The 25,700-nt window shown below is 47.3% G+C and overlaps 1 protein-coding gene across 3 annotated transcripts in view; it reads left to right on the top strand.

Annotated features, from left to right (window-relative positions):
• SSH2 (slingshot protein phosphatase 2) overlaps window positions 1–25,700 on the top strand; it is a 95,708-nt gene that overhangs the window by 55,448 nt on the left and 14,560 nt on the right. For all 3 annotated transcript variants that reach the window (XM_027660347.1, XM_027660349.1, XM_027660348.1), the window contains 9 exons: window positions 6,431–6,534; window positions 11,168–11,232; window positions 15,387–15,508; window positions 18,216–18,284; window positions 19,070–19,135; window positions 20,192–20,386; window positions 22,169–22,262; window positions 22,390–22,518; window positions 25,226–25,272. In XM_027660347.1, coding sequence (XP_027516148.1) covers window positions 6,431–6,534; window positions 11,168–11,232; window positions 15,387–15,508; window positions 18,216–18,284; window positions 19,070–19,135; window positions 20,192–20,386; window positions 22,169–22,262; window positions 22,390–22,518; window positions 25,226–25,272 — 891 coding nt within the window. The remainder of the gene's footprint in view (window positions 1–6,430; window positions 6,535–11,167; window positions 11,233–15,386; window positions 15,509–18,215; window positions 18,285–19,069; window positions 19,136–20,191; window positions 20,387–22,168; window positions 22,263–22,389; window positions 22,519–25,225; window positions 25,273–25,700) is intronic.

The following is a 25,700-nucleotide window of genomic DNA, read 5'->3' as shown; positions in this document are numbered from 1 at the left end:
AAGTTGCAAAAGTGCTGAGTGGCAAGAGATGGCCTTTGGTGGAGAACCACTTCCCCTTTCTCTCCCTGCCCTCGGTGGTGTCACCTCTGCCGAATCCTTTTTCGGTAAGTCGTGGCCCTTGTTTTGCTCAGCACTGGGTTTGTTTCTGTTTTGGGTATCAGAGAAGCCTGGACATGTCTGTGTGTGCTGCCAGCTGACCCTGTTAATAGAAATGTCACTGTAGGGCAGTCCTGAGTTATCTTTGCCTTTTCCATTTCCCTGTTGTTGTGGTAGGGTTTTGATGAGGTTTTTTATTAGTATGTGGTACTGTGCTTTACACAGCTCTAGATCTGGCCTCTGTGTGAAGAGAAACGGTGCCTTCAGCACTTGTCTGGGAGCAAAGGCTTAAACTGGAAACGAGACATTGCTTCCCTCTATTTAATTCATTAATGCTGTTGGCAGTTATTAAACAGTGCTTTAAAAAGTAAACAAGGGAAGTAGGGGTGTTGTTTGTTGAAAAACAAACTACAGTGAAGGTGAAAGAGGTGCTTCTCAGGGGAGGGATGCTGGAGGAGTACAGTGCTCTTGTCTAGTGGTTTGATGGAGAAGTGCCCTGGGCTGCCAGGCTGCACATAATCCAGCTGTGCACCCAGCTGCCGTTGCACCCTTGGCTGGGGGACTGCTGGGTTATTAACCAGGACTTTTCTTGTGGGCAGGGGAAGTGAGTGGGAGGCTGGCGGTGAGAGCAGCTCCTGCAGCAGGTGTGATGCCAGGCCCTGGGCCTGCCTGTGGAGGAAGGGAAACAGCCAGTTTGGGAGGGAGAACAGGAAGAGGGAGGGAAGTGGCTTGAGGTGCTGAAAAAGCCAGCAGGCTGCTTGGCCTGCCCTCCTGTAACTTCTTCCACAGTAGGCACAGCAAGCTGTGGGGGAATTGCTGCCCGTACAGGGAGCGTCCTGGCCGCTCCAGAGCTCGCTCTCATGTCCCTGGATGCCCTCTCTCCCTCCTTCCACTCCTGGCTCCACAGCCTCGGGAATGAGCTCGGTATTGACGCCTGCTGTGTGCTCCTGCCAGCCTTGGAATTCTGGTCTTCTTCTTGCTTTTGTGTTTTGCAGCCCGTGGATTAAAGGAGGATGATAGAGCTGAGCTGGCAGTGAAGATGTGCAAGGCAGCATCGGCTGCTCGTGTTAGGGCAGAATGTTGGGGGACTCTTGAGCGAGCAGCCTGGCTCAAAAATGACAGAAGGGAGTTGGGTACACGATTTTGTTTCACTTCCTGATAGACGCCTTCTGTACTGCATCTCTTCCCTGTCCTGTTTAGCTGCTGGCTCTTCAGACAGGGGCCACCTTTTCCTGCACACGTGAGCAGCATTTGGTAGCGCGGGGTCCTGACTGATTTCCCCAGTGCTTTAGTCTGCATTGACACTTCCCATTTTGAGGACTTGGGCTGCTGATGATTGCAGTTAGTCAACACCAGGGTTAACTTGTGTGATTCCTTACTGTCAGGCCTGTTTGCTTTTGTCAGTGCAGTGCTTTTCTTTCATTTGCCTTTGGTCTGAGCAGCTGCTGGGGGGAAAGGTATGTCCTGCAAATGGATTGGAGACTGGAAGCCCTTCCTGGTGGTGCCCAATTCTGCCAGGCAGTGTCTGGTGTTTGTAGAGCTTGTGCTGGATGGTGGTTGTGTTCCAAGAGATGCCCTTTAGGGAAATCTCTTTTCACTCTGGAGTTGGAAGTGTCTGTGGTAACTCCACAACTCTCTTGTCATGGGGAGCTGCAGCTCGAGCTAGGGTTGGCATTGAAATCCCAGAGTAGTCTCTCAGCTGTGTTAGGATGCTGCTTCAGAGCACGTTTCTGCAGGGTTCTGCTTAATAAATACCTACAGCTGACAGAAATCATGTTCATATTTCTGTAAATAATACAGACTTCTGTTCAAATGTGAAGTACCTTGAAATCTTCATTTCCCCTACCATCACTTTTTAATGTCCCTGTTTCTTCTATGGACAAAGGGGAACAGGGCAGGAGTTCATGACCTCCCTGCAGTGCCTGTGTGCCATGGGCATGGCTGTGAGGAGGTGACAGCACTGACCAGTTCCTGTGCGCTGTGCAGGGGGACATGGTGGAAGAACTTCTCCTCTCAGGGAATGGTGCCAGCTCTCTGGTTGTGCTACTTGGCAAGTGCCTGACTAAGGGCTGGGCTGGACAGGACAGAGCCTGCTGTAAAGGAGCTGCTCTGATGAGTATGTAGAGCCGACTTTTGGAAAGTCGTCCTCAGGCTCGCAATAACTTAATTAAGTGTTTATTAGGATAAAACATTGCCAGCAGCTGCTCAGGTGCCTCCTTGCTTTCCTTGCCATGCTCTTAAAAAGGTTTTCTCTTCTTCCTCTATGCAACAGATTCAAAAGAAAACTATAAGGTTCCTTTTTGAGTAGTTTACACTGAGGACTGAGAATTTCTCATCGAAACTGGTGGGTGGTGCAGATTCACCTGTCTCCTGGCAGGTGGGGCAGCTCCTCAGCTGAGCAGCCCCTCCGATGGAAGGCATTATCCAGGACAGTCATGGCAAAGCTTCCAGTGATTCCTGTTGTGGCATAGTCCCTAAACCAGTAACACTTTTGTGTCTTCAGACCAGTTTATTGGTGTTTGTCCTTGCAGTTCACGAACGGAGCTGTGCAGGGTAGCAGCTGAGAAGGTATTTACTGTTTGTTTGCCATCTGTAAGTTCTATGTGGATCCCATTTTGTAGGATGATGAGAATTTGGTACAAACTGTGCAGTGTTTTCCTCGTGCACGAGGAGCTCAGCCCCTGGGCAGCAAGTCAGGCAGCGGGGGAATCACTTCTGTTTCCTGCTGTTAATGGTTGTTAGAAATGGAGTCTTCTGGGGGGAATGTCCGTGCTTTTTGTGCAAAGGGCTTTAAATAATCTGATGTGACTTGTACAGTTTCTACAAAATCTTTTCTGCCTGAGAGTAAAATCAGTACAAGTAGCGATTTCTGTAGGAGTTCCTTAAATTTTCTGCTTTGTGTTGGTTCTCTTCCCAGTGAGCAGGGATTTACAAATAGCACATCACTGGTGGCCTTGGGGTTGCTGCTTCACTGCAGAAGTGAGCAGGCTGAACACGGAAGAGAAGGGGGTTTTTCCCCCCTGCAGTAGTGCTGAGGAGTGTTTATGGATTTAATCACTCCCTTATAGGCATGTCCCGAGTAAATCTGCTCCAGAAGAAAGCCCTGTGCAGTCCAGAGGACTGATGATGAGCCTGGTGTGCTGATAAAACACAGCTCAGCTTTGTTACCTCTGCCAAGTTGGCTCTTTGTCTTCTGCTGTCCTGGGCTCAACTTCTCCCATGTTGAGTGTCTTTTAACAGCCAGTCTGTCCCAGGAGATAGTTTCAAAGAGCGTTGAAGCTCCTGTAGGCTTTGGCAAACCAGATTTTGTGGAGTACTTCAAAGCCCAGGTTACACTTGGGAGCTGCTGAGCTGTCAGCAGGGTGAAATCAGTAGTGGATGGCAGCACAGCTCTGCTGGTATGGTGAGCACAGTCCCACATCATGAGGGTTGTTTTGAGCCCTAATTGCCCTTTTCACACACATCTTTTCTACTTTCTGTGTTTCTGAAGCATCTCGGGGTGGAGCCTGTTAGCATCCCACCCAAGGAATCCTCTCTCCTTTTGTAGTAGGGGTAGTATCCAAAGGTGATCTTGCCCTGAAAGATGGAGTTTTTGGGAAAGGTCATGGCAGGGACTGTCCAAACAGGATGGACCCAAATTGAGCAGCCATCTCTGTGTGGCACAGAGGATGTCAGGCCGGTGATTGACTGCTTTTTTCCCCTTGTTGTGCACCAAAATAAGCATCTCCTGAAAGAACAGTGTTAAACTTTGCTGGTAGTTATTATTAGGGCTCCTTGGACTTTCCTATAAATTTGTGGCCTTTCCTCCCAAGATTTTCTGTGCTGCTTGAATCTCGGGGCAAGGGCTTGGTGTTGTGTGTGTGTATTGTTGGGTTTTTTTGCTGAGATGCTGTGCTGGATATCGATGTGTGTTTGGTGTTGGGAGTCCAGGGTGGGTGATGCCGAGGGTGTGCCATGCCCTCCTTTGCACAGTGAGTGTCCCCAGGGCTGGATTTGGCAGAAGGACCAGGACTCTTGTGTCTGTAGATTTGCCCTTGTCCCAGCAGTGCTGATGACCATCTCCTGCCCTCGCTCCTGCCCTGGGGGAGGTGCTGCCCTCCCTGCTTGACCTCCCCGTTCCACAAGAACGATCTGCTTTGCCACATTCTTCAGCTCTTCCAGTCCTTTGTATGGGAAATCACATTCCCTTTCCCTAGTCTTACCAAGTCAGACTTAGTGCTTGTGGTTAATGGCCCAAAACAAGGCTGTCCTGGCTTTAGAAGAGCAGGTGGCCTCCTGGAAGGATGCACCTGATGGGAATCTCTTCAGTTCTGCCGCTGGTTCCTTTCCAGGCCGGTGGTTGGGAGCTGGTGATAAGAGAGAGTGATGGAATTGAGAAGATTTTTAACCTCACAGCCCTCCAGCTACGTGCTGCTGTATCCACTAAAAATAGTTTCTAATTCCACCTTCTGGGGGAACCTCAGGCACAGGCTAAAGGATTGCTAATATTAGTTGTCGGCTTTGCTGATACACTGTGTGAAAAGTGGCTGTGAGTGCTGAGTTCTTTCTCCTCCTGTGCAGCCTAACATCTTTTAACAGTTTTCTTCTATGGTGAGGTTATAAAGGGAGGAGAAGAATTTATTTTTATCATTAATAATAATATTACTATTTTTTTAAGTATCTTCGAGATAACTCAGTGTTTCTCCAGTTCAGGCTGTAGGAAATTGTGCAGCTTGAGAGCTTTCAGAGGATTTATTTGTCACCAAAAGCTAGAAAGGCTGAGTCAAATTTTTTAATATGAGTCTGAGGAAACATCTGTTCTTGGTGTGCCAATGAATTTATTATGTTTTGGTTTTAATTTTAGTATAGGTAAAGATCTCTGATCCATTTTAACTTGGGATGAGTGATTTTCTCCTTTTTGAAATTCTGTTTTGTTGAAACATCCAGAGCATATTTGACATCTGGTTCAATTTCAGAAAGAAATTTCTGGGAGAAACTTTGTCAGTGAGGAGTGCTGAGGGTATGACAGCACGGTCTAAACATTGGGATATACTGCAGGCTTTAGAAAGGTCTTTTTGAATCTGTGCATCTGCTTTGCTGGAGCTTGGAAAACTTCATTTTTTCATGTCCCCAGCAGCAAAATGGAGAGGTGCCCAGAAATGTGCCTGAGCTTAGAGGGAAATCCAACTTTTTAACACAAGCTTGTGTAATTCTTGTGCCTATGAAAGTGTAGTTGGCAAAGCCTTTGCTGAAGCAGTCAACCCCAAATAATGAAAATACGTGGCAGGGCTTTTTACTCTATTAATTATTTCCCAGTCCTTGTCTCTTAAAGGAAGGGAATAAATAATTAGGTTTGATATTTGTTTAAGGAGCGAAAGGAATTAAGTTCCTAAGCTTTGCTCAGCTGAAGGACAAGCCAACATCTTTTTCAAGGCACAGAGCTGCTGGAATGCACAATGCCAGGGACTCTCCCATTCTGTCTTACCATATTCATCAACCATCCTGTTGACTAGAGAATTGCTTCTGGCTTTCTTCAAAGCCTGTATGACTGTCTTATCAATTCTGAGAAAAGCAGGATCCCTCAAGTATGCAACAGGATGGCTGAATTGCAAAACCTGGAGTGTGTCTTGCTTTTTCCACGAACCACAGCATCTCTAAGAAAGCTACTGGAAGATGTGCTTAAAATAAAAGCTGTTCCTCAGAATCTGGGAATTCTTTACTGTCCCTTTTTTCAAACTTCTCTCCTCATGTGACTTCAGAAAGGGCAAAAGCAGGGCAGTAAGTGGTGTCTGATTTCAAACAGCATTACAGTTTTGCTTTTAATTTATAAGTCATTGAGAGTTAATTATCATGCAACTCATAGACAGTAGTTTCATGATTTCTTAATCTGTTGTGTACACTAATTTTCTTTTGGCTAACTGCAGAAGGGAGACATTTGTTTCTGCAGGGCATCAGCTGTGTCTGAGCCACAAAGCTCGGGGTTAACGGAGTCCGTAATTACCGAGGTGCGTGGGCTCACTCTGCTCATCACCGTTCAGAAATGTGGATGTCTCATCTTGACTTCCAAATCCAGAACGTAGCCATAGGTTCCATCTCTGCAGGCAGAGTGGCACCAGGCATAAGTTCTGCTTTTTGGTGTTTCTCTTTTTGTGTTGTTCTCAGTTATACTTTGAATGTTTGCAGCACTTATATGAGGGGGAAAGTTCTTTACCAACAGAATAATTTGGTCTAAATCACTTCCTTGCAGAAGAACAGAGCATGCATTCAGTGCCTTGAACTTCTCTTGTTCACTGCTTTTTTTCCTTTTAAATACAAGACAGTTTTCCTCACTCTCTGTTTTTCTCTCCCCTTGCAGTATCAGCGAAAGCTTCCTTACTGTGAAAGGTGCAGCTCTTTTCCTGCCACGTGGAAATGGGTCATCCACTCCCAGGATCAGTCACAGGCGCAACAAACATGCAGGTAAAGTGGGGTATCGATGACTGGGGCTTGTCTGTTCCCCCTAATTTCAAAGTCCACTTTTCTTGAGTTCATTTTCACCTCATGACACACATTTCTGTCTGCTCCTGGTGTTTGTTAAAGCCTGACCTGCCAGTCACAAGTGCTGTTTGATGCTGATTAGATGGACAGGTTTCAGAACTCTTGTTTCTCCTGCGAAAATGAGGGAGATCAAGGCAGTAGTCATGACATCGTGGAGACTTCAGAATAACTGCCCCCCAAAATACCATCCTGTAATTTTTGTAGGAGAGGGAGGATGGGAGGATTGCCCTGAAAACCTTCAGGCATTGCACTGGGAAACCTGAGGTTGTGATATGGGATGAGTAATTGTTCTTCCTAATCTGAAAGTAACCGGTTATGATGGAGGGAAGGGAGGATATTTACCTCTGCGTGGGGGGGAGGAAACCTCTGAGCAAAGTCAGTGTGACTTCTCAGAGGTGTGAGCAGAGTGAGTAATACAGAGTCGGTTATAATTCCGCCTCCTTTATCTGCTCCAAGTTTGATTTGTGTTTTTGCTTTGACTCTCTTTGAAAAGTTGACCTGAATAATGGAACTCAAACATTTCAGGGTAGGTTATTTTTCATTGGCTATGGTGCTTAATCAGTGGTGGTGTTTTACAGGGATCAGATAGTGTGGGGATTTTCCCTTGCATTGAGCAATTGACAGGAAAAAAAAAAAACATGGAAACCTTCAGACTTTTGCATATGGGACAGAAATAGAAACAGAGAGGAGGAGTCAATGTGCTTTGCCAGGAAGTGACCAGCAAAACGTGATTTGGTTTGATTCCAGGTGTAGATCACTTTGTACTTTGAGACCAGCAGACTTGTCATCCAGGTCTGCATCTGACAGAGTTCTGTACCTGATGTCTGGCTACCTCAAAATCTGTTTACAAGCATATTTATAGAAAATGTCAGAAGGCAGTTAATCACATACTTGCATTCAAACTACTTTGGTGAGATGCATTAATTACCAGTTATCAAAAGAAAATGCTCTGAAACTTAATTTAAAGCTGGCCTTTCTCGTCGAGAATGAAGTGAAATTGTCTTTAATGTGAAAGTAGTCGGCAGTCTTTTAAAAGTTTCTCTTGGCCTGTCTTGATTTTTGGTCTCTCCAAAGACCATTGCTGAAGCCCAGGTCTCCCCCTGGCAGCTGCTGCCTTGGCTTTACCTCGCTGAGGAGACCCACTGGATGGTTTTCCTTGTGAACCTCTGCAAGGCAGCACAAACAGCTGTTGAGTCTCTCTCCTTCCCTCATCTACTTACTCCGGCTGACTTGCATGAGGTCTGGAGACCTTGGTGGAAAAATAGTTGCTTGTCTAATCAGCCCAGAGCTCTTGGAAGCCAGATTGCCAAGGAAGCAAATCCAGTGTGTTGTAATTGCTTACAGCAAGATGTTTGGTACTGGAGAGGCTGGCTTGCCTAAGGGGTGGGATTTTTGTTCTTAGAAGGTGTATTTTATTCCTGTCCTGAGATTTAATGAGGCATCAGTACTGTCCTTTCCTCAGTTTCCCTGCTTGTCAAGTGATGGGAATGCTGTAGTGATTTTTATGGTGCTTAGAGGTTTCACTGCAGAGGGTCCCTTGTCTGCGTGTGCACCAGCTTTCTTTTCTGTGGATTTTTCTAATAATCAGCAGACCGAGGGATCAATGTGTCACCTTCTTGAGCAAAAACATCTGTGCCACCAAAATTAAATCAGTGATGTAGAGAGCGTGGCTGTGATCGGTGAACTGGCTGCTGGCACTGAGCTGGCACAGTGTGTGAGCTGCCTCCTCTCTGGGACACTGATATTCCATGCTCAGCTTCCATTCCCATGTATGTCGTGACTTATCTCTGGCACACAAAATTAGAAGAGGGTAGAGAGCGGACATAACTTTCCAGTATGGAATTGCTGCCTATGGATGCAATAGTATTTCAAGTGACTCCAAGAGCATTTTCTAGGAAGCTTCACTAACCTTCCTGACCTGCTTTTTTAATTCATCAGAGCCGCTCGAATCCAGCGGGAAGAGTAAATGGGTAACAGGAAGTAATTAATGCTCCCACCCGTTTCTTTAATCGCATCTCCAGCGATGGAATCATTGGCAGATTGACTAGATATGGCACCACCTGTCCACACTCCTCTTGCTGGGCGGTCCTGTGCCACCTGGAAAACTGATCTGTGGGATGGTGGGCTTGCTTTTCCACAACAAACTACGCAGGCCAGAAAACAGTGTAACTTCCCTGGGGCTTTTGCCATCTCTGGAACGCTGTGAATCACTTTTCAGATCCCACTCTGATGCTTTGCACCTATCCTGCCAGCTCAGGGAAACAAAAGCATCTGCTCAGTGCAGGACAATGTGATAGGAAGCAGCAGCCCTGCCATGAATGCCAGCAAAGCTGACAGCTCTTCACAGGACAGGATGTGGTATCTTTGTGCTGATTCTGGCGTGTTAAAACCTTCCCTTTGGTTTTTCTTAATCCAGGAAGCTTACAAAATGCCTTGTGTGTTTGGGGCTGAAAACGTTGCAAGTCGATTAAAGCTGGCCAAGGAAGCAATCCTTTACTTTCCAGCTCTGGAGCTCCCAAGGCTGGCAGGGGAACAGGGAGGAGTGTGGTAAACTTTCTGAGGATGAGGGATAATGGAGCTCTTGGACTGGGCCTTGCAGAAAGGGTTGTCGTAGAAACTTTGTCTCGTTTTTAAGTATGGAGATAATCCAGTATTCCTGGTGATGTTTTTTTTTAAACTCTGGAAACTTTGGCTCTTGAGCTGGTTCCTGAATTACTGGCAGCAATAAGTGGGAACTGTTACATTTTGGGGAGGGAAAAGCTGAGGTGAAGCATCTTTCATTTCACGCTGCCTAAGACGTGGATGCTTCATGAGACAGACACTTGCAGGGCTCTTCCAGGCAGTGGGCAGGAGGTGCAGAGGGACTTTCACCTGTTGAGTCGACTGTTCTCAGCAATTCCCGCTGTGGGAGCAGCTGGAACTTGCTGGAACTGGGCGGTGTTGCCAGGATTTTGCACTGGTGATGACGTGGGGAGGTCCTGTCACTGCACCCCTGGGAGGACAAGCACCTGATGGATGAGTTGGCCTTTCCTGAGTTACCTATCTCCATAAATAGTTGTTATTTATGGAGGCACGTGCCAGCCACTCCTGCATTGGGAACAATGTCCTTGGGCAGGAAGCGGCTTCAGCCGCTGGTACTTTGCATGTGACTTCCCCAGCGGTGCAGAGTGCCTCAGTTTTTCCCACCCCCAGTTGAAAATGCAATCCCAGAGCATTGACTCATTCTCCATGTGCTAAAATGTGTTTCAAGGAGGAAGGAAGAGAGCAGGGAATGCTGTGTCCTGTGTAGCCCACTCCACACTAGCTTGCCTCTGTCCCATCCAAAGAGGGGCTGCTCTTCCACCAGCTGTAAAAGTCATTAGGAAACTGGGTACTGTGCTCTTGCTGGGCAGCTTTTCCTTTCTTTCCCTCCCCTTTTGGGGCATTTCTGGATGCTGCTCCATGTCCAAGATTTCCTGGTTTCTGAGAATCTGTGAAATAACATGGATTGTAGCACCACTGATGAATTAGGAAGGGAGGTCAGGGAGATTACCCAGCCTTCCTAGAAAATGCTCTTATAACCACTCCTGCTGAATATTTGCTCCTGCTTCATGGTCTTCCCTGCAGTGTTACCTAAACTCAGCTCCCTGGCTGTGGGGGAGTGGGAGAGGGTGGGAGAGTAAAGGCTCCTCTTGTTGCTGATCTGTGCCACCCACCTGGCAGCCTTGCACTCTCCTTTCTGGGAAGCAGATTAATTTTCCATACAATGATGGCAAAAACAGGAGATGCTGCTGCTGACTGACACTCAGGGTGTGATGTTGGCTCTCTGCAGGCCAGGGAGTAGTGCTGAGAAGTCAATGCAGCAGTGCTGGCAGAAAGGAGCTCAGTTGTCTTTCAAATACTTGATGCTTTAGAAACCTGGGACACTTGACTCTTTTTAATAAGACTCAAAATCATGGTCATGCAGTAAATTTAATTTTATTTTATTTTTCCTCAGCCTCACCAGTGAAAGTGTTGCAAGTGTTTTCTAAGAAAAAAATTGCAGGTGTTTGATTTTTCAGGTGGCAATTCTTAGCTGCTTTTGGGAGGGGTTGGTGCACAACCATATGTGGGCACGTGCTGCTCTAAGGTGGGACTAAATCTCACTTCATAGGGGATACTTTTGTCTGGGTAGTAGTTCTGCACTGGGTAATAAAAGTTGAGTATAAAAGAAGTGGCAGATTTCTGGTTTGAAGCATGTGGTAGAATGAGATGTTGAACCTTGGGGTGGGGTCCATTTCTACCTAGTTTGCCTTGTCTATTAAAAGAACAAAGAACACCGAAACACTGTTAATTTCTGTTGAAAAAGATAACAGGATTTAGCAGGAGAGAGCATAGTAACTGAGGAACAGGTGAGCATACGGAGCAAAGAGCAGCTGACTCAGAGATGACAACTCATCTCTGAGGAGGTGGGAGTGATGACACTCACGGTGACGTGTCAAGTTTCTCAGTGGACATTTGCTCTGGCTGGAGAGCCAGGAACTTGCATGTGATTTAAAACTATTTTTGTGCACTCACCTTTCCCTCTTGCCCGCAGGGGATCTCCAGCAGCACCTGCAGGCCATGTTCATCCTGCTCCGCCCAGAAGACAACATCAGACTGGTAGGTCGGCTTTGTGCTTATCTGCTGGGAACCAATGTAAAGGTTAAGTGCCACTTGACAAATACACCTGTGGAACTCATGAAGGCAGTGCTGTGTGTGTGTCTGAGTGGTTTCGTCAGCAGCTCTGGGGGAGTCTTTGCAACCACAAAGGTAGAAAAGCAGCTAATTGTGAAAGGCCTGCTTATTTGGTTGTTCAGTGAGACAAATTGTATGACTGGAAGATTGTCTTTGAACCGAGCACTGAGTACCTGTGCTCTTAAAGTCCTGTAACAATTGCCAGAGAAGAATTTATCTTGGTGCCCTGTGTAAATCAAGAGTAGATGACTTATGTCTGACCAGTATGAGCACCTGCCTTCCTGCAGTAGTTCAGTTGTGTACCTCACTCTTCTCTCCTCACTTGTGGCATCCTAAAAAGCCATGGCTTATCAGGAAGGAGCAGGTAGGACCCCCATGAGGCCATGCACCTACACTGAACCTCGGCCTTCTGCTTTTTTGGGCTGTTGCCTCCTGCAATGATGCAGTCAGGTATTGCTGTTCATAGCATTGTCATGCAGTCCTGAAGAGCTCCAGAAGCCAAACGTGAGCAGCGAGGAATTTGTCTGGGACATGTTGAAGTGCTCTACAAGGCCAGGCATGACTGCAAGTGTATCTGCACCTCTCATCACTCAGGAGCCTGAAGTTTCTTTCCTGTGTTGTCTTGGTGCATCTTAGCAACGTCTGCCCAAAGAAGGACTGCCAGCACCACAAGTGTTATCTGGCACCTCTGGTTTGCTGAATCCTCCTGAGCCGTGCTGAGGATGGACTGGTTGTATGAGTACAGCTAGGAAACAGCCAAGATTAATATGGAATGCTTAAACTTCCAAAAGGACCACTGAAAATAATTTGCCATAAGCAAACTAAAGGACCTGCTCCTAAACTTTTTCAGGCACACCTTGCTGTCACTAAAATTTCGCTGAAAGTGATGGGAATGGGGGTTCTCAATGCTTTTCAGAATCTGAGCTGGGGTTAGAACATTGGAAGCCATTGAACAAGGCATTGTTCAGCAATATCACTGGCTACATTGTGTGATTTGGGACAAATTAGCCTTAACAGCTGAATGAGGACTTTGTGGGCTGAGACATAAACCCTTTTGTTCTGAGCTACACTTGGAATGCTGAAATCTAGCGTGAGGTTAAGTTCGATAGTCTACTTGAATTTAATTGATTCTTGACGAACGAAGGGTGTGCAGAGCTGCAGTGGAGTCTCTCACAAGACAGTAGATACAAATGAGATTTGAAATATAAACAGTACTGAGAGAAATGCATTCTCTTCATTTCGTTGGCTGCTGTCATTCAGAGGGCAGCAGAGGAATCTAATCCTCTAAAAACCTACACTTAAAATTTGGAACAACCCTTGTCTCTGTTGGAGCTGTTGGCAGAGGTTTTTAGCCCTCCATGAGAGCAGGATTAGAGCAACAGTACCAGTAAAATCAGTAGAAAGGAGGAAAAGGAGTTAAGAGTACAAAGTGATTCAACATGTTTCTGTAGCTTAGCAGAGCTGGGGACTTGAAAGTTGGACTTACTTTTTTTGTCTTCAAATCAAGTAACTCAATGAGAAATGTCTTCCTGGATGAAACACTATCAGAGAGAATGAAAAAGATGAAAGGTCAGTATGAACTTCTTGGAATGTGCTGTTCATAAGGGCTGGTGAAATATCAAATCATACTTCTGATGAAACAAGAATGCAGCAGAAGATAAAGTTGGCTTGTGTTTAGGTGAGCCTGAAAGTAAAAAAAATGTGTCTGGCCCTGAAAGCACTACAGGGGATGATTTGTTCTTGAACAGACCACAAATAACCTTCCCAAATTGAGAAAGCTAGCTCTATATAGGTGAGCTGTTGAGAAAGAACTTCCCATCTCATCACAGTCCCTGAAGCCAGGCCATCCTCCCTAAAGTGACTGGGATTTCAAATACCTTCATTTAAAAGGCGTCAGAGCACTTGGTGTGCTCCTGCTGCCAGGTGAACGTATGAACTAGCACTTAATGGCAAGGTTGGAGACTCATTTGTGATTTGTTGGGCATGTTGGAGCTCTAGTAGTAATCTTTGAGGGTGGCTGATTTACGGTGTCAAATTTGCGGGTTTATTATTCCAGTAAATGTAGCAAAACACATTATCTGCCCCAGTCGTGGTTCTTTGCTTTGTGCTAAGGGTGTAAGTGTTGAGCCCAGAGAGCCACACTGAGCCATGCCCTGTTCCTCTTAAGTGGCCTCTGAAAATCCCACCCCACCAACGTGTAGCTACGTGACCTTTGCTCACTGTTTGTCTTGCCTTGTTCTAAAGGGTCTTGCATTAAGACTTCCCATTACTGCCAGCCAAATTGGTTTAGCAAAGTAAGTTAGATTATGTTAATCCTCTTGCTTATGGACTGTCCTCAAGAGAAGCAGAGCAGAATTTGTGTGTGGATGCCTCGGACATGGAGCAGCTGCGTCCGTCTGCTCCTGTTTTAGGCAAGTCTGTGCTTCTTGTTGAGGTTTGGTGCCTAATGTAGATAATAACTTTAACCACCAAGCCCTTGGTGATTACTTGCTCTTCTAGGTGGAAGAGCACCTTTCTGTTTTCCCACAAGTGGTTAGTGGTAGAAACAGCTGTCTTTGGCAGAATTCACACCTTGAAGGACTGACCGCTTTGATCTTCCGTGTTTCCAAAGGAATCCCAGTGACTCAAGAAGCAAGAAGGAAAATAAGGCTGGTTTTAGCATGACTTATCCTAAGGAGATGGGGTGGGGCACAGTCTCTGTACAGAGCACGGCTGTCTGCTGGCATCAGCATTTGAGTAGTTTCTGTTGGTCTTTGGTCCCATTGGACAAGTCTAGAAGACTCCATCAACACCGTCTCCTGCCTGCACTTGCTGTTCTGCCCCATCACTAGAGCTGCTGCTCCCTGCAATTCCACTGGGAAGCTTTCCCTGCCGAGCACGGGGCAAGGCTGGACTGGGACGGCTCCTTCTCGCCCTTGTTTGCTCTCTGCAGGCCCCGCTCAAAGTTCAAGGAGCAGTTTAACAGTGTGGTAAACACTGAGGCCAGGCAGGGTCTTGGGGTTGGATTGGGCTGTCCAAAGTTAAGGCTCAGTATACAGAATTAAGACACTTCCTTTCTAGGGGTGTCCTAGTTTCTCTACTTGGGATCCTGTGACTAAAATAACTGTAAATGGCTTGGAACAGAGTCCAGAAAGTGTTGCAAGTAAAGGCTGCCTGCTGCAGATGTTTATAGGCAGTGCAGGGCTCCCTTTCCCAGGCTCCTCGCTAACCAGCAGCCTGTCCATAAGATTTGCTGGAGTCACTTCAGTTCTCACTTCCTTGTGGCTTCTGGAGGAGCAGCACAGCTCAGTGCAGCCTTTCAGGAGCTTCGTCTGACATTCACAGCTGAAGTTCCACAGCTGCTCTCTGAATGCTGTCAGTAGTATTTGATCTGGGGGAGTTTGGGCTGAACTGCAGTCCTGCTAGAGCTCTCTTTTGGCACTGGGGTAAATGTGGTTGTGGCAGGAGCAATGAGGCACAATGACTTTCACCTTTTCTGGGCAATCTGAATCCAGTGGTGGATACAACTTAGTCATCTTTTCCTGCCAGGTGTAGGGCAGCAAGGTTGCATCTGCACCGGGGAAGTTACCAGAAGAATTCAAAGGACCAGCAGGAAACCACATATGAATTAGGTCCTATGAATTAGATCTTGGTTGTCTGGTGGTGGTGGAAAGGGTCTTGTTGGAGCTGTTGTAGCACACAGTAGTTCAAAGGAAAGTTCTAGTTCTTTGGGAAAAGTCCTCGGAGAGATGAAGAGCATGTTCAACACCCTTCTGTCTTGCTGAACGTGTGATGGTCCACGAAGCTCACAGGGCTGGGACCAGTCAGAGGGCTGTAGGTTGTTCAGAACCAACCCTAGTGTGCCAGAGCAGGCCTGGAGCCAGGCATGCAGAGGGCACCAGGAACATCCCAGCTGTTGAGGAAGGCACTGTGGGAGAGTGAGGCCCTTCTTACCCAGCTGAGGAGCGTGGGACGTCCGTGCTAGTCCAAACTGCATCACTGCTTCTGCGCCTGTCACTGAGCATGAAAAAGTGGCTTGTGAAGGTAATAATGTGTGTTTTGCTGAGTGCACTGCTGATCTCTCCCCTTCTTTTCTTCAGGCTGTAAGACTGGAAAGTACCTACCAGAACCGCACTAGATACATGGTGGTGGTGTCCACCAATGGCAGACAAGACACCGAAGAGAGCATTGTCCTAGGAATGGATTTCTCTTCCAATGACAGGTACTCAGAGGGTCCAGGTGGGGGAAGTCCTTGTGTTCACCCACACATCGAGTTAAGTGCAGAAATCACTGTCTGGTGTCTGTGTTTTCTGGGGATAGACTGCTTCAGATTTTCCAGTCTAATACCTTTTTTGAGATCCAGAATTCCCTTTTTATTTTTTGAAAGGAGATGGCAAATGGGAAGGCAACAGTGCAGATCAGCATTTTGTTGATTCCTCTGAGCCTCAGGCTTGTGTGAGGGTGTTCAGTGCCCTTAAATGCCTCTTAGGTCCTTTAAGTCCTGCATCTGCACAGCAGGGACAGGGACAATTTGCATTCAAAGAAAGAAAAAGCTGCAGTTAGAGAAGCTGTCAGGGTTCAGGAGAGCAGGTAATAAGACAGTGACTGTGAGGCAGCCCCTTGCCCAGGTCAGGGCAAAAAAGGCCTGATGGGAATGTCAGGGTTGGAGATGGCAGATCTTGCACAGTGTGTGCTCTCCCCAGACAGCAGTGTGTCACCAGGGTTTAGTGCTTCTGCTTCATTCATTTAAATTCCTGCTGACCTTTCCACAAGGCTGCAGAATGTGGCTGGGAAGCAGCTTTTGCTGCTGGAGGGCCTGTAAGCCAGGAGGCAGCACCCCTGCAGCTTCAGGGGCAGAAGCTTCACATTTAGAAGGGGACATTGGGCACTTTGAAGAGGGCTTGGAAGCACATGAGCTCTAAGTAAATCTTGGCCTACATGGGGAGAAAATCACCTGGATATTTAACCTATTTTGGAAGCTTTCGTACTCATGCTTCTAGCACAGCTGTTCCAGGAATGAGTCTTGACAGTAGTTGGAATAAATTACTTTAGGTAGTTAGCAGGGTCACTAGAAAACACTTTTGAACTATTTGGCTAAGAAATTGCCTCCTAAACAGCGTGCTGGTCACAGCAGCCACCATGCTTAGTCTCAGGTGGCTTAGTTTGGACGCTTGGCTTGGGTGATTGCTGCTAAAACAGGGGACCAGCTTGATGCTGCCCCTGGCTCCTGTCTCCCTGCGTGGGTGTGCACAGCTGTGGCTCAGGGATGCTCTTGCTGTGGGGTAAGAATAACTTGTCCTTGCACAGGTTGCTGTGAGCTTGGAGCAGCTCACTGTTGGCTGTGAAGTAGCAGCACAGCCACCTTTGATAACTGAGCTCACTGGTATTCAGTCTCTAATAACATACCGGGGTCGTTTCAGCTTTCTGCGGGAGTTACTGAGGTTCTGGATGGTCACTCTGATACGCCCTCCCTGAGCCCACTCAGTATTTATAACCCAGTGTAGACTTGTTGCTATGGTCTCTGATAAGCGCTCACTGCACAGTATCACTAAAAATACCCCGGCCACCTTGGGAAGCCTTTTAAAAACACATCTTTCCATGAGCTCATCCCGTGTTGTCAACAGAAATAGCTGCGTGCCGCAGTGTCTCCTTGTGCGGGGCACCAGGCGCTCCGAGGCGTGTGCACGGCCAGGGCTCCGTGTCTGCTGACCCTCCAAAGCCTGGTCTCACCCTCTTCCCCCACTTCTCATGAGCTGGAGACTGGCGGGGGCGTTGGAGCTGGTGGAAATTTGAGAGCACCCTGTGCAAAGCATAGGAGCAGGAGGCAGTTGAATTCAGTTCTTCTTCAAGATGCTGCTTTGATTATGGAGCGATTTTTGCAGCTTTATGAGATTCAGAGGAGCGGCAGGCACTGATCTCTTCTCTGTGGGGAACAGTGACAGGACCCAAGGGAATGGTCTGAAGTTATATCAGGGGAGGTTTAGGTTGGATATTAGTAAAAGTTTCTTCTCACAGAGGGTGGTTGGGCACTGAACAAGCTCCCCAGGGCAGTGGTCACAGCACCAAGGCTGCCAGAGCTCAAGAAGCATTTGGATGATACTCTCAGGCCCATGGTGTGACTCTTAGGGATAGTCTTGTGCAGGGTTAAGAGTTGGACTCAATCATCTTTCTGGGTCCCTTCCAACTTGGTGTATTCTGTGATTCCATAACTTGGTGCAGGTTGTGTTGGGTTCCCCTGCCTTTTTTCCGTCGCTTGATTTCTACTTTTAACTTGGCTTTTTGCTCAGCCCTACAGAAAGCAGGTGACTGTGAGGGCAAAGAGGGCAAAGCAGCTGAGAGAGGAGTGGGGTTGCCAAGAGGTGTCTGTCTGGGCTGGCTGTTGGACTCATTCTCGAGGTGTGGGAGGGTGAAGAAGGGTCAGGAATCAACCACAGGTGATAGGCAGTGATTGCTAACCTGCCGTGCTGCCAGTCACCCTGTGATTGCGCTGCACTGCTCCCAGTTGCCAGCAGCTATGGCTGGGGAACAAACAGGAAAGCAAAGCTGGGGATTGCAAAATCAGAGCTAGAACCAAACCACTTGAGCCTGAGAGGGACTAATCTGTAAAGAAAGCCTCAAGCTGACCAAAGACTGAAAGCCCTCTCTGACCTTCTGCACAGAGCTCAATGCTCCTGGATCCTGTTTGCTCTTCCTCTGGGTGTGTGTTAACCCTTTAAGCTTGTTTAAAGGATACTGCTGTACCCTGAATCTACTCAGTGATCCTTGTCAGACCCCTGTAGAACAACACTGGCATTGTTTTTCCCTGAATCAACAGTGGGATTTTTCCTTTTCATTCCTAATGAGTACAAAAATACACAACTATTGCCTTGAAATTAGAATAACAGCATGGTGCCATAGTGAATAGACTGACCTGCTCTTTCTTACTGCAGTAGCACTTGTACGATGGGCTTGGTGCTGCCACTGTGGAGTGACACCTTGATCCACCTGGACGGGGATGGGTGAGTGTCTTTTGTACGTTGTAGGTCGATAGCAGAGGGTCAGTCTCTGTGTGTGAGCTTGCAGCATGATGTGTGGGGAAGGATTCCAGTGATTGCAGAGCCCTTACAGGTCCAGCAGACCTCTTCTGTTGACCTGTATAGGGTGAGTAGGCTCAAAAGCCCTAAATCACAGTGGTTGTGGCAGGATACACCAATAATTGACTTATCTGTGAATAAACATGCACTGAGACTGTGGCTTATGTGTGTGTTTAAGCTGGAGTAAAGGAGCTTTTACTGGCGAGTGGGTGTGTAGTGAAAGCTCCTTAAAGGGATCCTATTATGTGTTCCTCCATCACACTTGCAGCAGGCAGCACTCAGCAGAACATAAAACAAGAACGATGTTTCTCTGCCAAATAGACACCTGACTTGCAGACTCCTGTTTGTGCCAGTTACACAGGCTGTCCAGTGCAGTGCGTGGAATGACTTTTCTTTCCTTGGTAGCTGCCCCAGGATCACTTTAGCTGGACTCTGTTGCTCCCAGCTGTGGCACTGAATTTGTGTTGCCAAGGTAAACAGCACAGCCCAGCACTGTCCCACTGTCTTAGTTTCGTTCCCAAACAGCAGCTGCTTTAAAAAGTTATCTTAGAGCTTTTGGTGTGCTATTTTGATCTGTTTGCTAGCTGAACTCAGCAGTGTATGCATAGGGCTAGACCTTTGTTGTTCTAATGTGCTGCAGACTATAAGTTATTAACTAAAAAGTGACTTCTGGGATGCATTTTTACTGTGCCTTTTTTTCTTCTCACCAGAGGGTTCAGCGTATCAACAGATAACAGGGTGCACATATTCAAGCCCGTGTCTGTACAAGCAATGTGGTAAGTACTTACTATCAGCTGGCCCAGTGATCCTTTTTCCAGGTGTTTTGGCTGCTTGAGCTTTTAAAAAGCAGGTGCTACTTTACAGTACTGGTGTCTTGAAACCTACTCCAGCAGCCAGAAGTTTCCTTCAGGGACAAGGAAGGAAGTTTGATACCAAAATTAAAAAAACCCTGCGTGAGTGCTGCTCTACAGCAGCTTTGTCTCAGCTGGGGGCAGGAAGGAATAGGGCAATTTTCCTTGCAAAGGGCTGCTGCTTTGAGTCTCCCCAAAGTAAAATTGCTTTGAGTATATGTTTTGAAATATTTTGAGACATGTTCATTGTGATAGCAAGAAGGACAGAGAAGCTGCCTGCATTTCTCTTCCCTTTTAGGGTGGTTCATGTAGTGGTCATGTAAGTATTTCTGGCTTGAGCTTCTTTGCATTGCAGAAATACATTGCCTGTCAGGGTGTCATGCTACTGTCACCCCAGTGATTTTGACCTGGATCCTTCTGATCACAGTCAAAGATTTAAAATAAGCTAAAAATAGGAGAGGGGGATTTGTTTCCCAGCAGCAGCTGAAGAAACTTCTGACATCCCTCATACAGTGAGAGAGAGCAGACACTTAAACACCTCGGTACAGTCCTAAGCCCTTGGTTGTCCAGCTCTGAGTCCTGGGTGTCCCTGCCCTGCACGCAGGGGAGCTGGTGGCACAGCAGGAGCTGTCAGCACCCTGTCTTGGACACAAACTCTGTGCGTCTTATTTAGGGCTTGGGTATACATTGCAGCACATTTTGGAGCCAGAGACACGAGTGCCTCTGCCCTCTGAATTGTGGGCACCTTCACCACTATCCAGGCTTGCCTTGGCATACACCAGTTAAGACATGCAAGCTCTGGCAGCTTGTAGCTATCCACACTCCTGCAGAACAGCCTCCTGCTCGGTGCTGGGGCTCTTGCACTGGGGTTTGTACCAACTGATGGAACACGAGCAGCATCGTGGATTTGGCGGCTGCTTTGTGCTTCAATACGAGCCTGAGGAAGAAATTACAAACCTGCAGGTATTGTTCCCTTCCCAGGTCTGCCCTGCAGAGTTTACATAAGGCTTGTGAAGTGGCACGGAGCAACAATTACTATCCAGGGAGCCTCTTCCTCACGTGGGTCAGTTACTATGAGAGCCATATCAACTCGGACCAGTCGTCGGTCAACGAGTGGAATGCCATGCAAGATGTCCAGTCCCACCGGCCCGACTCACCTGCCCTCTTCACAGATGTGTGAGTTGGTTTGGCTCTGCTGAGACAAAGTGTTTGACTGTCAAGCACTTCGCTCTCCAAACGAGGACACAGTTTCCACAAGAGATTGCTCTTAATTAGGTGTTAATAAGGAGAGGTTTCCTGTTCCAGAGGTAATAAGCAGACTCATGGTTAGGTAAACCCCAGCACTGAAAGTTGAGCCCTCCTGGGGCTCCCTTGCTTCTTCTCCAGCCTCTGTTTTCAGTTTAGTTGTTTACTTTGGGCTTTAGACTTCCAGACCTTTGTTTCTGCAGCGTAAATCCTGTGTTCCAAGTGAGAGAGGTGTGTGTACCTAGGCCTTCCTCTCTGCTGGATTTGTCTTCTGATATCCAGGCCTGGAAGGAACCGGTTTCTCTTGACTTTGCTCATGTTTAGACTAACATGGTCTTTTTATCTTTACTCAGGTAATTTTGCTGTAAAGTGAAGTGTCTGTGTATTAACTTCTGAGCCTGTGAGCTCAAAAACATCCTCATGGCATCCATCTGGTACACCTAAGAATGGGGATAAAGAGCAATGCAGTTTTTTGTGATTCTGAGGAGCTCGACAAGTGTGGAACAGGACAGTGTATAGGTCCCAAGATGCCTACAGCTAAATGCTTGGATATCTGCTGATAGATGGTCCAAACAGTGGCTGAGTTAGATGGGTAGGCAATTTGGAAAGGCAAAATTTGTAGACATTCAAGGTTTACCACCTGTGTCATTAGTCATTCCTGATGGTACTGATACCATATAACCTCAAAAGTAGTCGGTGTCCAGATGTTATGCCAGGTTTAGGGCTTAAGTTGCCCAGTTTGTAGAAGAAATGACTTTGCTGGCCCCAGCTGCTTTCCCAGCATAATTGTGCCTTTGGTTGATTTATCCTCCCAGATATTTCCTATTGCTGGAGTTGAGTGAGTGAATAATGATGCTAAGCAGTTGTTCAGCTGTGAACAAGTCTTCACACTTGATTGTTTTTTAATGTGCAAGGAGGGTGGCTGAAAAGCTTTGGCAGGCTGTCAGATTAATATTTTCTTGTAGCTTTTCATATATAAATTTTATCTAACCCACCCTTTCCCTGGTGGCAGCAGTTGAATGATTTCCTGGGGACACTTAAACAATATTCTGTTAATTGAGTCCTGAAATAATGAGTGAGGTTAAAAGGACCAGGAACTTTAGGTTTTATTTGTGAACCACCAGTTGAACACTTCTGTAGTGCCTGTGCCATCTCCAGCCTGGCAGCCTTCCAGAGAAAGGGAAAGGTGGTGCAAGATGTCACTGCTGGGTCTCTTCTAGAGATGCTGGGTGAGCCAGCCCTGTGCTGCTGCTCTGCTGCAGCTTCCCCTGGTGTTAGTCAGGCTATTTTTGCAGCTGGTGATAAGGCCCTGGCAGCAGGGGCGGGAGGAATGCAGAGGCTTAGCTGCCCTCATCTCTCCATGTAAGGAGTTTTGGAGCTGTTACCTTTCCAAGAAAGGTAGGGAGAGGCTTAGATATTGCTCCAGAGGGTATAATGCAGCCTTCCCAATTTAAATTTTACCAAATACCAGAGGTTCTCTGGATGACTACAATGGATTAGGGGCATTCAGTTGGTGTCTTTCATACACAACTGGGAATCTAAACCGGGCTTTACAGTCACCTGAATTCCCTGCAGCTGAGAACATGGTGGGGGGAAGTAGAGTGGGAATCTGAGACTCCACAGAGCATCCAGTCTATACAATACCTATTTTATAAGTGCCATGGGTCCAGTTTGTTTCCCCTCACAGTGACTCTGTTGCTTTCTTCTGATTAGCCCAACTGAGCGGGAACGCACGGAACGGCTAATTAAGACCAAGTTAAGGGAAATCATGATGCAGAAGGATTTGGAGAACATCACATCAAAAGAGGTGAGTGGCGAGAGAGCAGCACTGGAAGCGCTGTTGTGCAAACTAAAGAGCTCTGTACTTCATGCCACGGGGAAAGGTCAGAACAAAAGCTTCACGTGGCTTCCTTGTGTCCCTCCTCCCCATCCAGATACGCACCGAGCTGGAGATGCAGATGGTGTGTAACCTGCGGGAGTTCAAAGAGTTCATTGACAATGAAATGATAGTGATCCTCGGGCAGATGGACAGCCCCACACAGATATTTGATCATGTCTTTTTGGTAAGTCTAACAGTGAATTCAAGATTAGACACTCCTAACATTTCTCTCTATGTCTTGGTTGACACAGGGGCCTCTGGAGGAAGTTAAAGGAATTCTGAAGGAGAGATGGTAGATCCTGGGGTCACGTTGTCTTAAACAAGACACTAGTGCTGCTGAACAAGAGCAGCCTGGCTTTTTGGCTGTTCTAAGCTTTGCCGTATAGCACCAGTCACTAAAGGATGGAAGGGAAAAAATCGTAATTCTAACTATTTTTCAGAGCTGTTTCCATTGATATAAGACCAGTTGTGTGGCTTTAACTCTCCAGGGTACCCACACCCCTGGTTCTTGCATTATATATGTGTGACATTCAGGTGGAATGATGCTCTTGTAACATGGAAAACTCTTGAGTTCATGTGATCCAGGAAGAACAGAGGAGCCTAACAAAGAATCCTGGAGATAAGTCACTTAAGGAAACATAAACATTTTGCTGTTTAATGTTTTGCTTGCCTAGTTGCCTTTCATTGCTGCTGGGGCCTGTCTAATTGCTGCAGCTCCTTCTGGTGAGTCAGCGCTCCGCTGGATTTCCCAGCCCCGGAGCGACGGACGCGGGTTTGGTTGGGCTGTCTAGCCTATGAGGTTGGCTCAGCTTTACACAAAGCCATTCCTCTTGGACCAGCTGGTCTTTCCAAGTGGAGAGGGCCTCTCCCAGTCTCCAGCTCAGAAGGGATGGTGTGTGTTAATGTGAGCACTCCCAGGATATCATGCTGGGGTAGAGCCAGGAAACTTTAAGTACCTGCGATGTAATGGATTTTTATTTTTTGCAGATTATGTGTTATAAGGAGAGAGAGACCTGTTACAGGCTTATGGTGCTGTTCAAAAGCTGTACAGGCAGTTTGGTCCCCTGCAGTGCTTGGAGTCTTGGCTCTGAGTGCATTTAATGGGAAGAAGACCTTAAAACAAGGCTTGGAGGCAGCACCAAGGAGAAGAGCTGTGGCTAATGTGTGGAACAGAAGTATTTGCAAAGCAGCTGCTGCAGTGAGGAGCAGTGCTGCTGGGGCTGGGCACCACCTTCACTCAGGAGCGTGTCTGCTGCCTGTGAGGGCTCTGGAAGGCAAGGAGCTATTCCTTTCCAAGTGGAGGCAAGAGCCCTGTGGGATCCTGCTTTGGGAGTGCTGAAACAACTAAGCAGGAAATAAGAGACCTGATGATGTTGGTAATTGTGGATGAAAGGATGGGAGAAAAGGCTTTCACCCCTAAAGCACTGTTCTCCTTACCTGTGGAAACTGGTGGTTCCCAGGCCTGAATTAAATTATTCTTGCTAGTCTAGAAAGAGACAACGTGAAGTCTGGGGGGCTTGGGTAAATGTGATCAAAATATGTTGGCAGATAGCAAGAACCCATATAGTCCTTCTTCAGATCAAGCACAACTCTGGACTGTGCTGGGATTGACGTGATCTGTGGCTGAAGGCAATGGATTCTGTTGAAATCTGGGCTACCGTGGCATGTAATATTTGCCCCTTTGTTCTGCTCAAATCTGTGCTGAACCCTTGAATGGTGTCTTCATTACGATGATTTCTCTTAGGAAGTAGTTCAGTTTTGGAAGAACCAGTTGCTTTTTGTTTGCTGTATTCCTTAAATGCCAAGAAAAAGCCATAGACTTGTCCCCCGTAGCTACCAGAACAGTACCATGGCCCTTTCCTGTGTGTGTTCTCCTGAACAGACTGTGAGTGCTTGGAATTGCCTGCAAGGGCTGCCCGGGGTGTGAGTGTGTGTCTGTGAGTCAGAGCTCTTGGAGCTCCCCCATCTCAGACTCGGGGTGCCTGCGCAGACTTTCTGGGCAAGCAGCAACTCATCCTTTGGGTGGACACTGCTGCTGCTGCAAGCCTGGGACGTTCTGGCTCTCAGGCTGATGGTGGGTGTGATCCAAGGGCCTGGCTGTGCCTCTCCTGGCCCTGGGGCAATGTGGAAGCCTGTGCCGTGGGAGCAGCCATGAGCAGGGCTGTCCTGAACTGATGGTATTGTTGCCTGGATCCCTGTTGCTTGCTCTATCTGAACCGTTGTTCCATTTGGGAGCCATTTTAAAGCTGGGAAAGCAGATGCTTGTGCACCTTAAATTTTGAAGGAAGAGTGGTTTTGTCCTCAGTCAGGTTTGTGTTTGAGCAGGAAGCAAGCAGCTTGGAGGCCCTGTGTGTGCTGCAGAGAAGAGGGGTTAGCTAGCCAGGGTTAAATGTGTTCATCTCTCTGCTCACGCAGCCTTTGAACATGGAGAGGTATAACCCAAGTGAGCTTATGGTGTTGCTACCTTTGATGTGCAAGATGGGTGTTTCATGTATAAAGAGCACCTGGATGGCTTTTAAATGCAGGCAGTTTCTCTTCTGTGGGGCAGAGCTGGCAGCAGCCTCCAGGGAAAGGGTGGAGTGTGTCTTGTCTTGCCGAGGTTGATTAGTCAGCAGTTTGCAGGAAGTGCCAGCAAATGGTGCTGGGCTCCTGCTTTGCAGAGCTGCTTCTTGTTTCAGAAGAGGTCTGGTTAATGGGGTGAGGGAAGGTGCTGAACATCAGCCCTGTTACCGCTCTTCTGTGTGCCCCTGTACTCAAAACACGCCCAGTTATCCAACACTTGGCTGGCCAGCTTCCTCCTCCAATTCAGTGGTGGCAATCTCTCCCTCCACCAGTTGCCTGGCCATGCCTTCCTGCTGCCTGATGTATCCCTTTGCATCTTTTCCCTGCAGGGCTCAGAATGGAACGCCTCCAATTTGGAAGACTTGCAGAACAGAGGGTAAGTAGCTTCAGGCCATCAGCTTAAAAGCAAGAACCTGGCCTTAACACTTGTCTAAGCAACAAGCTCTGTTCCATACCTGATGTGTGTAACCTCGGTCTTACTGAGGGGTTTACAGATCCAAACAGGCTCTTGCTTCCTGCAGTCTCCGTGTCCCACAAACAGGCACCCTTAAAGTACAAAAACCTTCCTCCCTGACCTTGACTAACGTCCCCAAGGAGAACAAAGGAAGGCAGCAATCTCACAGCTATAAGTAGTAAAAAGCTGCAATTACTGAACATAGTTGGCTCCGTGCCCTCGGCCCCAGCCCGTTGTTCTGGACTGATTATGGAGGCGCTTCGGAGTCTGGACCTCTGGACTGCGGCAGGAAGGAAAATATGGAAAAGAGCATTCCTTGCTTTGAGTGGGGCCCAGTGGGAAGTAAAGTC

Source organism: Corapipo altera, unplaced genomic scaffold (assembly GCF_003945725.1).
Source record: "Corapipo altera isolate COAL_440 unplaced genomic scaffold, ASM394572v1 271, whole genome shotgun sequence".
In the NCBI taxonomy this organism is placed as follows: Eukaryota; Metazoa; Chordata; class Aves; order Passeriformes; family Pipridae; genus Corapipo; species Corapipo altera.
The sequence above is the reverse complement of the archived record's forward strand: the minus strand, read 5'-3'. Positions and strand labels throughout refer to the sequence as shown.